Source organism: Polyodon spathula, chromosome 5 (assembly GCF_017654505.1).
Source record: "Polyodon spathula isolate WHYD16114869_AA chromosome 5, ASM1765450v1, whole genome shotgun sequence".
Taxonomy (NCBI): Eukaryota; Metazoa; Chordata; class Actinopteri; order Acipenseriformes; family Polyodontidae; genus Polyodon; species Polyodon spathula.
Genome location: NC_054538.1, coordinates 50,324,451 through 50,340,634, shown reverse-complemented (window position 1 = coordinate 50,340,634; position 16,184 = coordinate 50,324,451). Strand labels below are relative to the sequence as shown.

Genomic DNA, 16,184 nt, shown 5'->3' with positions numbered 1-16,184 from the left:
GAGTGTGGAACAACGCAAGATTGGCTGGCAAGACCTATGGACAATGGAACAGAGCAGGATCAGTTTTCTCATCAGAGCAATATATGATGTTCTCCCATCATCACGGAACCTAAACCACTGGGTGGGTGAAGATCCCTCATGTCCTTTGTGTTCATCACCTGCAACATTAAGGCACATTTTGACAGGATGTAAGATGGGTCTTAGCCAAGGCTGTTTTACTTGATGCCATGACCAGGTTCTGCGATGTTTGGCCTTAGCATTGGAACACAAGAGTAACATGACCAATAAGTTGCCACCAGTTCCATCAGAGCGGATTAATCACACAGACAAATGATTTACCGTTTACATTTATTAATGATTATAATGTCCAGAGCCTTATGGCAGAACCTGCAAACAATAACAATGATGGAAGTGCTACAGCGGCGTGTATCACTCCTGTTTGTAATCCCACGGGTTTGACCCGCAACCAGGAAAAGTCCCGTCTTTTCTCACCCACACAAAACACAAACACAGACACAGTTCCGACAGTGCATGATTTTAGTGTTAGTGGTGCAAAGACAGTTCCTATAGTGGAAAGGTGAGTTGTGATGTCCGTGTTTTACGCTGACCTGCGGCTGCAGCTCCGGATCGTGTTTAATATTCTTGGTGAGAAGACAAGCAACACAAGACACACAGTGTTAGTACATAGACTGACAGAACACTCACAGCTTTGGTACGGACAATACGGGCTCTTTCTAGGTCATTTGTAACCATATGCAAAGGAACAGATCACTGAAGCTACGTCCCCCTATTTATACCCTCGTCCATGACCCCTAGGTTAACGAATGCATCTGCTCCTCCAATCCTTGGATGCCACATAGTCTACCGTCCAGGTCAGTGAGCGTGGGTGCCGTAGCTCCACCCTCTTCCTAAATGGCCGACTTCCACTTACCCTATGGAATAAATTGTCTTGCCATTTGCTTAAGGTTACTCTGTTCTTTCTTTCTAATGCCCTCACAGGTCTGGAAGGAGATCTAACACCAAGCGTCATTCGATTTCTGTCACAATTACACAGAAAAGACAATATTCCTCCGTCCAGGAGAGCAACCACGTAGAACTTTTGTTAAAACCAAGCCTCACCCAGGACAACTAGAAGCTGCTAGAGACTGGAAAATGCTGACAGATGTTGGTCAACGGCTTATTTTTCCACCTGAGATTGCCACCACTAACCTTCGACCAGATTATGGCTGTTTTCCTAAATTCAACGCTGAGAAGAAACAACTCTCAAAATCGTTCCTAAACTCACCGTTAAGAGCTAGTGACACGCAGAGTTGGCTCAACTGGTGAGCTGATCAACAGAAAGATGGCGACACCCACAAAAAGTATGAATGGGATTTAAATGTAGATACTGATACCGCAATCCGCAGTCAAAAAGCTAATACACACACACTCCCACACACACACACATACAGTGCTTGCCTGATTTTCTGCATTTTTGCTCATTTTTCCTATTGAATTTGGTCAGATCTTTTTGTGGGTTGTAGTAGTATTTAGAGGGAGTCTGACAGAAAAAAATGACACCAAAGTTTGGTGTTTCTTTCATATGTTTGGTGTGCAAGGTAATCAAACATGCAATCTTCAGGTGTGAAAAAGTTATTGCTTCCCTCGTTAACTCAGCCCAATTAAAGGGTTACTTTGGATCCGCTGTTTGAATACTATGGTTAACAGTCAGGCCTGCTTTGGGCCAGCCCTGCCCAATTACTTTTTCACACAGGGGTATTGGGTGTTGTATAACTTTCTTTAATAAATAAATGAAATAAGTATCAAAATGTTGTGTTATTTGTTCACTCGGTCCCTTTTATCTAATATTAGATTTTGGTTGAAGATCTGATAACATTCAGTGTCAAAAATATGCAAAAATGAGGAAATCAGACAGGGGGCAAGTACTCTTTCATGGCACTGTATATATATATATATATATATATATATATATATATATATATATATATATATAATATATATATATATATAATAAATTAAATACTTCAGTGAAGTGGAGGTGGGTTGTTGAGGATTTGTGGCACACTCTACAACCTGGTTTCTCAGAGATGTGGGGTTCAGTGGTTAACCCTCCTATTATGTTTAGAATTTAGGTACATCCGTTATGTTTTGTGTCATATTGATCCGATGCAATTTCAAACTAATTTAAACAGCCTTAAATTGATTAACTGTTTTTATTTGCAAAGGTTTTACTCTTTTATGCTCTTTTAGTCCAGGGGCTGTGATAAGACTTATTTGAATGCCAACCTGGGAGCTCCTCATTTTGGAATGTCTTTACCAGTGAGATACTGTTGCAATACTGACAGTGAAAATTAGGCTCTGCCTTGTAGCTATATATTGTTTTTTTTTTTTTGTTTATAAATATCTCCAGACAGGTGCAGCCATTTTCAGAAATAATAATACAAAATAATAATAATAATAATAATAATAATAATAATAATAATAATAATAATAATAATAATAATAATAATAAAATAACAACTTGAAGTTTCTTGTATTCCTGCACACAAATCTACATAGATAAATGTCATGGGTCACAGTGACCCGAAATATCTTATTTGTATACATGACCTGTTCTAAAAAAAATAAACATCTCAAAAATAAACATCTGTGTATACGTTCATGACCCCAACTTAGGAAAAGTCATAAAATATTATATAGAAAATGAAAAGAAAAATAGCATTTAAGCTAATTGGAAACTAGATTCGGGTCAACTAGTCCCGAAACCTAATAGTCGGGTTAAGAGTTGCGTACAGTGAAGAACTTATCTGAAGCAGCAGAAAGGAGCAGAAACTGTCTGTGGCTGAGACAGAAAGATTCTGCCTGGGAATCTCAAGCACAATAGAAAAACAGCAACACTGATGTACGAGTAAGTGAGTTGAGTGGTGGACGGACGGGGGTGATGTTGGGACGCCAGAATCACCGTCGACAATGGTGAAAAAGATAACTTATTGTTACCTGGATGACTTATTTACCTGCTGTGCAATTTTGTAAAAAGATAGGCAAGTTTAAAATAGAAGCTGACATAATTAAAGTGAGTGCTATTTATTTATTTTTAAAGGCAGAATGTTTCAGTTTGTGCTGACGACTCCTAATAGTAGAATATTTTTCCATATCGATCATAGATAACGAATCCGGCTGTGTATATATTATATATATATATATATATATATATATATATATAATTTATTTTTGAGTGACCCCATCTTCATGTGGTAAACTGTTCAATGCAATGTTACCTTCTGAACTTTTATTCAGCTTCCATTTGTGCCCTCTAGTCCTTCTCTTTGTGCCATGAGTTACCCTTACATATGGCTACCAGAGATATAGACAGAGAAATAAATAGAAACCAAAGTTTGAAAGAGCACCTGTTTATTCTGGAATCATAAATAACACTGTCAAAATATGAGAAGCGTTAATTTTGTGTAAGCAGCAACGTGCAGCAACGTGCCTGCACATTGTATAGACGAGACCGGCAATCCTGCTGTGCAGGCCCATTCCTGGCACAGGAAGTGGTTTTCTTGGATGCTTTCGTAGGAATCGGTCAATGATAGCTCACATATTCTCAATGGGGTTCATGCCCTGCCTCTCTTTCCATATTTGTGTTGCATCTTTTTGACACAAGTGTAAGTAAATCTGTGAATTCAACAACCGCTTTTGACTTTGTTTGTATCATTAAGAGACAATTAAGTGAAGACAATTGCAACAAACATTCAGATTTAGTACACATCAAATGTACTAACTTCAGGATAGCTAGTACGGTACTTTCCTGAGGATCATCCCCAGTGGCAGATTAAGTTAGTTCCAGTTGCAATGAACAAACAAGTTGGGGATCAACTGATCCTCATGGGCCATTTTTTTTTTAACTTTGGCAATCGGATTTCTGTGTTTGATCTGGATTATATCGTGCAATTGGGTTTCTGAAAACATTGAAATGCGATCGGGATTACTGTGATCAGGATTTCGTTTTGGTAATCCGATCGCACTTTTAGTCACGATTAAATGTTGCAATTAAGTTTTTCAGAATTTAAAGAGGAGATCAGCATTACATTGATCCAAAATACCAGGATTATTGTGATCCTACTGCAGAGGTAGATTTGAATTGTTTGAATTGTAGCAAAGACACACTATATGTCCAAATAGAGTGTTTGACTATAATAGTTACATATTTATTTAAGTTTTGTATACATGCAAGCAAAAAGGAAAACACATATTTAGTGGTATAGCTTTAATACAAAAAAGCATACGCATACACTTTCACATACGCCTCCTTAAAGCTTGTCTGAGATGCTGGACACCCGACGGGGAAGATGATGAAGAGAGATGTCTAAAAACACAGATCCTTTTTTCAAAAGTTTTATTTCTATTCAATTTAGATTTAGTTATTTAATTTCTGCTAAGTAGGCATAAATAAAACAACCATTATTTGCATGTGTTATATGTGCACTAACATTAAAAGTGATAAAAAAAACCTAAAAAAATAAAGTTGTGTATTAATTATTATTACCAAGATCTTATTTATTTTGTTAAATTAGGTTACATCATAAATAAGGCCTCTTAAAAAAAAAAAAAAAACTATTAAAAATTAGCCTATTCAAAAGACTGGATTTTGTAATCATGATTATTTGTTATCTGGATAAATGTAATCCAGCAGTGACATTTTCTGAAAAACCAGATCAGTATGATCCACCTAAAGGTAATCTCCATCACAAAATATAGGATTACAAAATCAGGATCAATTTGATCCAGATTAAAAATTTTGAAAAACCGGGCGAGGTTTAGTACATAGCAGAGGAGTAAGACTATTTCCAAACCTCAATTGGTGGGTGCAATCACAAACAAATTGATTCCAGTTTGTTATAGTTCAAAGGATTTATGTGTTTAAGAATTTGCATTTTTTTTCTGCAAAAAAACAAATAACAAAAATAAAACACATACATTGTAACATAACAGGGTTAATGGGCAGCCCTTACAAGGACTCCCTGGAAGCAATCACACTACAATGATTGGCAAGGAACCAAGCACACATGCACATTTAAAGCTCAAGCACTTTATTGATATGGAACCCATAAGCTATCTACCTGAACACACTAAAAGTAGGGGGGGTCACTAGAGGGAAGCGTCCCCAGTGTCACGGTAACCACTGACCCTGTCACACACACCCAGAACCATCGCCATCCTGTGTCCTCTATGTTTACACATGCATACACCACCCCCCACCCAATGTTTAATTACCCCTTTTATGTCATTTACCAGCTACCTATGAGCTATGCAACTTATTCGCATAGCACCTCCCGTGCACGTTACAAAATGTAAAACATGAAGATAATGCATTTTAATTAGCCGTGTAGTTTCCACTGAGACAGCGTTATCATCTGTGTCAGAAGGGAAACGGACTCACACATCTTCAGAACCAAGGACTGTGTTTTTCAAAAAGAGATTTCACAGGTGTAATACCAATGAAGCCTGTATTGAAAATCAAACAAATGGTCCATACAGGTCCATAATACACAAAAACAGTACAGTACGATCACAGCCAAACAGTGACCAGATTACACATGTATCACATTGCTGACAGTAACGCTTCTCTAGAGCAAGCAATCCAATTTCTAGCTAGAAGAGGGACAATTAGGTTTGGGAGCTGAGGAGGACAGGGTAGACGAGGTGGGCAGGGGGCGGAGAGGGAGAGGGCAGATGTGGGTGGAGGATGATCCAAGACGCACAGGGCGTGCTGTACGTCAGCGAATTCTTGCTGCGTTTGAGAGACAAATGTTGGATTTATCTGAAGTACATTAAAAAAAATATAAATGACTACAATCAGGAAGCAAGAGAGCAACAGTTACACAACAAGAAGATGCAACTGATAAAAATAAAGCAGAAAGCTTACAGATCAAAGTATACATAACGTACCCGTAGTGACCTAACATCTTTGCACCTGTCAAATTACAAGAACAACGACGAACTCTTGAAGGAGACAGCTTAATATCCAGTCCAGTAGGTTAAAGACAATGTCCACCATGATTTCAATTTAGCGACCTTGCATTGACGAGTAAAAGCGTACCGTTATTGGGTTTTATTTCATTATATTTCACGCCTTAAAAATTGAAAGCTCTCCTAAATGTTAGAAACTATTCTGTGTTATATATATATATATATATATTTATATATATATATATATATATATATATATATATAATATATATATAGATTTAGAGAACCTAATACTGATCCCTTTTATTAATGGTTTAAATTCAGAAAATGTTGCTTTAATGAGTTTTCTCATTTTAACGGTAACTCTTCTATTTTGATGGTTTAATTTAGTCCCGTGTAACAGGAACCTCTAGGGGGCAGCAGTCATCACCTGGAGTTCGTTGCAATTTGGAACATTTTTAATACGCATCTGGGGAGTACATGGAAGTTCTTGGTTCGTTGCTAACTAGAGCACTAGTTTAGTCAAGTCCTGAGCACTAACAACGGGATCATCGGCAGCTTTTTGTTCGTTGCAATTGACTCATTGAGAGTAAAGTACACCTGTTTCTAATCGTTTGCTCAAACTTCCGGTTGGCAGGTAAGTCATGACGTAATCAGAGACTCGCTTTAGATTCCTTGCGAGGAGAAAGGAAAATAGAAAGTAAGACGTATAAAACTTTGCGTTCTTTTTTTTTTTTTTTTTAAACACATATTTCATTTTGTACCAGGATTTGGGGAATTAGTATGATGTGTGGTTTCGGTAAGTGTGCTATGCATTACTAGTTTTCGTTTTAAAAACATAAGAGTGAAATAAATGTTTGCTCCTGGTAGATGACTTTGGGCCGAGATTTTTTAAGCAGAAAATTATATCCCGATAAAGTTTTTTATGTAACATTTAAACAGCATGTGAAAAGTTATGGGTGAGTATTTTTTTTTTAATTCAACATGTTTTAAAGTGTTCATCGTTAATATCGCAAGTGTAGTTGTAGACAATTTCCGATTTTATAAAATAAGACTGTTCTCACAAACTGTTATTTAATAGGCAGTAAAAGGGTTATACAGAAATTATATAAAAAGTTCAGAATTATTAAATGTGAATTTACCTGTCATATTTAGTCGCCGTTTCAGGTGAGAAGAAAAACTCATTCCCTTTTCATAAAGGGCTACCTTTATAAAAAAAAGTACAGTAGAGCTGTGTTGTGAATAGAATGCAAATCTCCAACTACACGTTACTTTTCTACAGATTAAAAAAAAAAAAAAAAAGACCTGAAACAACGAAACTATTTGCTAAATGATGAAGTAAACACCGCCAAATGTATTGTGTTCTTATCCAAAACCTTTGGATTGGACTGAAACTAATGGAGTTAGGTGACACTGCTTAATGTGATAAACAAATGCATTACGACGTTTTAAACGTGTTGCGTTTAAATTGAGAACAATGATTCTTGTTTGTATCATTGAACAATTTTGTCAGGCGCTAAGCCAGGTACTCTGAGACACTTTTGATACATTGCGCACATCCACGATGAAAACTGCTAGTGTCTCATTTGGAGAGGGACGACCTAAAAGCACCTTCGCCTTGCTGTATTGTTGGAGTGACTTTTGTAGTCTACTCTGGATGATAAAAATGCATCATGGCAGACCTGTTCAAATCCTCAAGCTACTCAAACATTATACTCGTTCAAATATAATGATATAATAATATAGTCTATCAATTGTTAACCTGAAGTTACCTGTGTATCATTAGTTGCATGCATTCATTTCGGTACCTTGCTAACATGGCGTACCTATAGGACCACCTGACAAACTGAATCCAGACAGTCCCAGATGTGTCACATTTTATTAGCGTACAACAATTGACTAATGGGAAAGGCAAACACTACTGATTTGTCAATTTCAAGGGAATAAAAAATGTAATTTCAAAATTTGTTATTAACAAAAAAATGTTACTCAAAAGACCTTTTTTTTTTTTATTATTCTTTTAATGTTTCAGATAGACAGAAAGGTCCTCGCCAGCTGATGAGAAAAGGGCTCACACTGATTTTTGTGGGACACATAAACTTCATTTTTGGGGCTATAGTCCATGGCAGTGTGCTGCGTCACGTTTCTAAACCAAATGACCAGCTCACCACAACCTACTCTGCTGCCAATATCATCTCGGTGGTTTCTGGATTGCTGGTGAGTAGTTGAGGCCCGTGCTGAAACCTGATGACTACATTTACGCTAGAAAATTGTTTACTACACTTATACTTCATAGGTCATTTCACCTTGGCAGTTTCTTTGGGGTCAAAGAATCTTACAGGCAGAGGATTGATAGGGTGTAAAAATGGGGGATTTCATTTTCATGGGGAGGGGGGACCTGTATTTCGTGACAAATGTTATGATTGAACTTTGCACTATTTTCTGTGCTTCTACTTAATGTGTAGACAATGATTCTGCTTTAGTTTAAAGGAAGACTCCATTAAAGCACCAATATGTCATCAGAAATTGAAATTGCAATCTATGTAAAAGATTTAACAAGTAGGGCTGTGTTCTGGAGGTTTGTTTGCTAGCCAGATATTTGAAGGTAGTTCTAAGCCTTTGAAGGTTCTTCAGGTGGCATTCACGCACAGTCGGATGGGATAAAAGCTGGAACGAGACGGACCGGCCTGGAACAGCACTTTAATGAGTTAGTTGAATTACATTACAAAATAGTGGAGAAAGTTACACACAAGTGAGGAGAATATTGTAGCAATGCAAACTGATTTAATAACATGCTGTCATTAACCCATTCTGGCCCAGAACTGTTTTTTTTTTTTTTTTTTTTAAATCCTCACCAAAAAGATCTCGGAACAGTCAGTTCTTAAGGTGCAAAGATGACAAATTATACATAATATACAAACAGGCAAGAATAACAGTAGTGTTGAAAGAACCCACCTTTCACCATTCCATGCATAAATAAATGAAACCACCCGGAACACAAAGTGAATGCTATATATAATATAAAGAACTGACCTTTTAGCTGCCCATTCTGGATAAAGGTATTGAATTCTTAATAAATCTGCCCGGAACACTGGGTTCCAAAGCGACAGAGTATGAAAATAATACACATAATACAACTAAGTGAGGATAAAATAATACTGCTGAAACTGTATATTTTATGTATACCTTTCTCTTTTCTGTATAGTGGAACATAGTAAGGCCTTTCTACTTTGCAGGTGATAAAGTAACTATTTTAAAGTGGAAGAAAAAACATGCATATAGAGCTGCAACAGTTTCACAATGTTGGTACAACTTTTGCTCTTACAATGATCCATATTCAGATATGTACATATTTCTGAAACAAGTGGATGCAATACAATTAGAGTGCAAAGCCACGCAAACTCACTACCTTACAACATGTAACAAAAAATGAGCAAACAAAGCAAATCAGTGCAGATTTTAATATCGATGCCTTCAAATACCGGACCCTTGATGCAATTCCCCTTTTCTTCTATCAAAATACAAGCTTGTTTTTACATTGTTTGTCATTCATTCATTCATTCATGAATAAATTAGCCAGTACCTCACCATTCTTGTCTATTAGTGATGCATGGGAACCCAGGAGCAAGCTGGTGTTCTATAACCCCTATATTCTCATAATTCAGTCTACAACAACATCCAGTATACCACTATTAAACTGACTGTTAGAATGTAAAAATACAGAATCTTGCATGTGGTTTCGAACAGCACCAGATAAAGGCTTCACATCTAAAACATAGAACCTTTTTGCAAAAAAAAAAAAAGTTTCATCTTGGAAGTACAGCAAATAGTTGAAGTTTGCTTGTAGCAGTGCCTAATCAGTAAAACAAGATCTAGTCAATAACATGATATTCTCTCTCGTCGCTGAATTTGTAGGCAAATGTAGCGTGCCGACCCAGTACGGTATTAAAGTACTGATCAGTGCCTGTAAGCATGTGTTTCTATCAAGGCTGAAAAGGGTAAAGTCTGCTAGACAGTGGAAATCCATGAACATCCCCTCAGCTGTATCATTCCCATTCTTGAATATGAAGTAGTTCAATTAATATTACCACATTCCATCGAGGGAATGGGCAACTGAAGATAGGTTAACACTTTGGACAGTTGTTGTCGGTATGTTACTCGCATAGCTGTTATGTGTCAGCTATATCTAGCTATTTATGCTGGGCACTCCAGCAGGGACAACGCTGGCAGTACTAGCAGCAGTGCTGGGCACTCCAGCAGGGGTAATGCTGGCAGTGGCAATGCTAGCAACAGGGCTGGGCACTCCAGCAGGGGTAATGCTGGCAGTGGCAATGCTAGCAGCAGTGCTGGGCCCTCCAGCAAGGGCAGTGTCCGATTTCAGACTCATTCAAAATGTCACGTACATTTCGGTTTCCCAAAAGGTCAGTATTTACATCAGGGGCGTCATCTACTAGGGCGTTGTTGTAATCTAGCCCGGATTTGTAATTAAGTTGGCGACGGTTGCTATGTGATGTAATTGCTCTCACTAGGAGTTCTCAAGGCATCGGTGGCATTCATTCATTTTTGACTGGTAGTTCATTGTTTTCCAGTGATTTATATAGACAACGCAGAATTACGTTGCATTTCTTATTTCTATAATATTGTTGACATTATGATGTACAATTATTTATACATGCTCTAAAGAAAAGGTACCATAGATTTGAAAACATTTAGGCTGTGCTGTGCATTTTCGGGTTTGCTACAGGAATGCCTAGCTCTCTAATATAGTTTCACAATGGATCAGTGCACCACAGTATTAGATAGCCTACGTTCTGGTTGAAATGTGCTGTTATAATTACTGTTTTAAAATGTTACATCGCGTGCTTATTTAGCAGTTTATATTTATTGTTGAAATGTATCAAACTTAACTCAAGTTGCAAGTATGTATCAAATCTGGTGATATTTTCGGATGGACACCGTAAAATAGTTAAACCGCGTTCTTACCCCTGGCTCTCTCTCTAAAGCCCATGCAATGTTACATTTTTTTTAATGATTCCAATGATGTAGTCTAATGTCCCTAGCTGCTACTGTAAAACGATAAAAAAATGTTGTACTGCTGTATGTTTACTGTAGCCATAACTGGGATATTGAAAGCCGGCAGCAGAGCAATTCGATTTATTGACAAGTTTAATTGAAAACGACGACCATAACGTTACACATTTTACTATAAAATAAGACTTGGTGGAAAGACATTTGAGTTTGTTAAACTAGTGCCATGCATTAAAAATACTTGCATTGCACGTTTTTGTATAATTTATTTTAAGAATAAGAACGCTATCTCGTTGTGAACTGGCTCCGTTACTGCCTTTGTTTCTCATTCGTGATGATATTTGTGACGGAGAATGTTCAATGTTGACAACTTTGCCCACCGTCAGAATTTCTTAAATGATGCCTTTAATTTACATAAATCAGGTTAGTTATTTTTATTATGATACAATGGCTGCTATTTATTTATTTATTTATTTTTATTTGAGCCCTATGGTTATCTTTTAGGGATTGGCTCCTTTTAGAAAGCAAGTGCCAACCCATGGTGATATACTGTAATAGCAACAACAATTAATATCAATTATTTATTTAAGACCCATTTTATAAAAATGTTCTGCCAGTCTTAATTATTTTGAGTTATTTTTGGTTTTGGAGAAAATTTGCATTTATTTAAGACTAGGAATGCATGTTATTGTATTCCTATAAGTAGGCTTTTTACATTTGGATTGTAATTGGTAAAGCTTGTTAACCTCACGTTCCCCAAAAATATGAAGTTTGACAAATAAATGTATCTAGGATAAACATTGGTAAAACTACTCGCTATTTTTTCTTACCAAAAATAATAATTAAGTATTCGTCTCTAGTCTGTGTAGTTTTTATACTTGCTGTCTGTCCCTTCTCTGAATGGCTAGGGGGGTCACTGTCAGTCAAATCAGTGATTTCTTAATAGGCTAGTGTAGTTTCACCGTCAGTCATTTCATCCTGTCCTGACAGATCGCATTGGCTGAAGCAGCACTAGAATGCTCTTATTCATTTAAATGACTGTCGCTCATCCGACCGACTGTGCATTTTAATTTACCAGCTACAGCATCTGTCATTCAAAGCGCCTACTTTGAAATTGGCGAGTTAAGGTGTGGGTAAGCTTTTGTTATTATTGGTATATACGGTGATAGTTACTAGTATGATTTGGAAATGGGGTGCAAGAGGAAAACACTTAATGAGTATAGTTCACAATACTCTGATGGACTGCTGAAGTCTCCGTGGCAGGACGAAGCAGGTCAGCCAGTCTGCCTTGCCTCCAGTGAGTCCAGCTGTGCTTTAGTAGGTGAGGGGCAGAGCTCAGAATAATAAGTGCAAGTTCAGCTATCAAATGTTTTGTTCTGTGCATAGAATTTACAAACGAGAGGAGGCCATTCGGACCATCTTGCTTGTTTGGTTTTTAGTAGCTTATTGATCCCTGAACCTCATCAAGCAGCTTCTTGAAGGATCCCAGGGTGTCAGGTTCAATAACATTACTGGGGAGTTGGTTCCAGACCCTCACAATTCTTTGTGTAAAAAAGTGTCTCCTGTTTTCCTAAGTGCCCCTTTGTCTAATCTCCATTTGTGACCCCTGGTCCTTGTTTCTTTTTTCAGGTCGAAAAAGTCCCTTGGGTCGACATTGTCAATACCTTTTAGAATTTAATGCTTGAATCAGATCGCCGTGTAGTCTTTGTTCAAGACTGAACAGATTAAATTATTTTAGCCTGTCTGTATATAACATGCCTTTTAAACCAGGAATAATTCTGGTCGCTCTTCTTGGCACTCTTTCTAGAGCAGCAATATCCTTTGTAGCGAGGTGACCAGAACTGAACACAATATTCCAGATGAGGTCATACTAATGGGTAGTACAGTTTTAACATTACTTCCCTTGATCTAAATTCAACACTTTTCACAATATATCCAAGCATATTGTTTTTACTTTTAAATGTATGCTATAAAATTCTGTGTAATACTTTATATGCTGCGTTTTCTACAGTTTATTTGAAACATTTTTTTAAATTGTGTAGGATCTATATCTTTTAGGTATAGCTTTGCTGTGATCAAACGTAATTTCAATTAGAATGTTGGTAACCATGCTTCCCTTTTAATTCGAAGATGACCGCCAAATAAAACTTTTGGGATATGCCTGCTTGTCAGGTATTTAATGAGCATTTTATATCAAAGTTGTCGAGAGGTCCCTCCGTGGAGTGACGTCCTCGGTCTTGACTCACCGAGGTAATAAACAGTCACTGAGCGGGGAATCTGTCTCTTTTGCCTTTCACAGACAGTTATTTAAAGTGGTGAGTATTACTCCTAACCCTTTTTTCCCAGTTGTGATTGATAGAGGTCCTTCAAGTTTTTTGTCAGTTTCCTTGCAAGTAATTGCTGAAGTAGGCTTGCCACTTACCCGAAATCAAAAGTGGTTAATAGTGTGCAGGTGATTAAAGAACAGACAGACAATTGTAATCCAGATGCAAAGGTTTGTTTTATTTGTTTTGTCCAGTGCCTGACGGTGAAACAAACCCTAAATAATAATGATGTTAAGTAGTACAGCAGCGTGTATTACTTAAATTATAATCCCTGGGTTTGCCTAGCAAGTAAAGTCCCGTTTTTATTATACATCCACACAAAACATACACAAGTCCGTTAATGCGTGAATTAGTGCTAGTGGTGCAAACAAGTTATTGTGATAGTGCAGTGCTGTTCCAGGGTTTATTCTGGCCTGTGGCAACAGCTCGAGAATCATGTTTAGCCATCTAGTAATAATAACACAAGACAAACAATTAATCTTTTTATATAGCGCCTTTCATAGTGGACCACCATCACAAAGCGGTTTACAAGATGCAGCAACAACATGAAAATCCATAATACTTTAAATGCAGAGAAATACATGATATACAAAAAAGGATAATACATTAAATACAGAGGAAAGTGCATAACACATGAAATAGTAGCAGCAACACAGCAGCTAATGGCAGATATTAGGCTAGCGAACAGGTGGGTCTTGAGTTGATTTAAAGCGAGCGGTGGTGGGAGCATCATGCACCATAAGATCTGTCATAGTCCTTATAGTTCAAAATGCTTTTAAACCAAATGAAGGAACAGATACATTGCTTCAGCCTTGCCTTGGCACCTATTTATACCGTCACTCATGACCCCTTGGTAAATGATTGCAACCACCCCTCCAATCCACGGCTGCCACGTTATTTACCTTCTGGGTCAGTGAGTTAGTGTACCGAAGCTCCGTCTCTCTTCTATATGACCGACTTCCTTTTAACCCTTGGAACGAAGTATTCTGTTCCCTTTACTTAACGCCCCGGCAGGTCGAGAGGGAGATTTACCAGCAAGAATCATTGTCTTTCTGGCAGTGATTTTTTTCTTCTGTCTCTCCTTTCTCCTGTTTGGTGACTGCACTACCCTGCTGCAAGCTACATGCTGGACTAGTTGTGACACAGCCCAGACACCCCCCCCCCCCCCCCCCCCCCATTGTCTCTGTTATACAGCCTCGATGCTTTGGCTCAGTTGACGTTCCAGAGCTACACACCTCGACTGAAATGTCTAATTTCCACCCGTGTGCATCCTGCAAGCGTAAATTGCCCCTACAGGACAAACGCACTATGTGTCTGAGGTGCCTGGGCATTGAGCACGCTTCTGCTGCATTGGCAGATGGGTCGTCCTGATCCTTTTGCGTTGGGTCCAAGGAGAGAAGTCTCTTGGACGAGAAACTTGCAGTCAGCCTAGTAGAGCCATTGTCGGACTCGGGATCCCAGGCCTCCCCTCCAAGCTTTGCACAAAGTATTCCTTCTGCGCATGCTCCACAGTGCCTCCGCAATTGCTCTAGATCTCACTGTAGAGGCAGAAAGAGAGCTAGAAACACAGACCAGGCGAGGGATATTGCCAGCCAAGTTAAAGGGCTGAATGGCCCAGATCCTTGAGCACTTAGGCAGGCAGCAGGTCATGGTGATAAATGGGAGAGCACATCCTATTTCCAGGAAGAAGCAGTGGACACAGCGATTGTGACGGAGCATCTGTCGAGGCTGGGTCTCTCCCTCAGCGATGCTAAAAAGCCAATTAACACCCATGCAGAGTACGGTCTATTTGGGTCTCTGGCTGGATTTCCTTGCAATGCAAGCCTACCTGTCAGACGATAGGTTAGCTGCTATTCTCTACTGCCTTGACCTGTTTCAATCAGGGTCCACGGTGCAGTTAGTGTTGTGCCAGAAACTACTGGGTCTGATGGCCTCAGCGTCCTCAGCTGTTCAACTGCAGTTACTTCACATGCTCCCACTTCAAGCTTGGCTCAATGCCTTTCGGCACACCCCTCTCATCTGTGCTGGAATGCGCTATGCTGGTGGAGGCAAGCCCATCACCTGAGCGAAGGCGTAAGGTTGGGAGTTATATACAACCATCAAGTGGTGACGATAGATGCATCCAACTCTGGTTGGGGGGCTGTCTGGGCAGGAAGAGGAGTCTGCAGATCCTGGTCAGGCGGCTGCACATCCCTGCACATAAATGTGCTAGAACTGAGAGCAGTTCACCTCGTGCTACAACATTTTCTGCCTGTGCTCCACAGCAACCATGCCCTTGTCCGCACGGACAATGTGTCAGTGGTTGTGTACATTCACCACCAGGGAGGGTTTCGTCCCCGGAGTTACGCTGTGAAGCCTTTTGGCTACTGATCTGGGCACAGAAGCACCTTCTGTTCTTCCAGGCTGTACATCTCCCAGGAGTAGTGAACTGGGCGGCAGACCTCCTCTCTAGGGATAGACCTCACCTGTCAGAATGACGATTGCACCCTCAGGTGGCGCAGCGCATTTGGCAAAGCTTTGGGGAAGCCCAGGTTGACCTCTTTGCCACAGCAGAGACGGCCCATTGCCCCCTGTGGTTCTCCCTCCGCAGCTAGGTGTCAATGCCCTAGCACGCGAATGGCCCAAAGCGCCTTTCTATGCTTTCCCGTCTATACTGCTGCTCCCTGCCTTTCTCGAAGGTCAGGAGAGAGACGGCGACAGTCCTCTTGATGGCCCGAGAGAACCTGGTTTTCAAACCCCTGCCAGCTGCTGCAGGGCCAGCCTTGGGAGATCCTGCTACGCATGGATCTCCTCAGTCAGGTGCAAGGCACCCAGAACCGGCCAGACTCCAGCTGTGGGTCTGGCCCCTGAACGGGACTGTTT

At 39.3% G+C, this 16,184-nt stretch overlaps 1 protein-coding gene across 4 annotated transcripts in view; it reads left to right on the top strand.

Moving 5' to 3' along the window:
• Positions 1–6,448: 6,448 nt before the first annotated feature.
• The window catches only part of LOC121316026 (keratinocyte-associated protein 3), a 30,959-nt gene continuing 21,223 nt past the window's right edge, over positions 6,449–16,184 (top strand). Inside the window, exons 1-2 of one of the 4 annotated variants that reach the window (XM_041250712.1) lie at positions 6,449–6,607; positions 8,003–8,187. In XM_041250712.1, coding sequence (XP_041106646.1) covers positions 8,029–8,187 — 159 coding nt within the window. In that variant the 5' untranslated portion in view covers positions 6,449–6,607; positions 8,003–8,028. The other 3 variants (XM_041250713.1, XM_041250711.1, XM_041250710.1) reach the window with 3 other exon arrangements.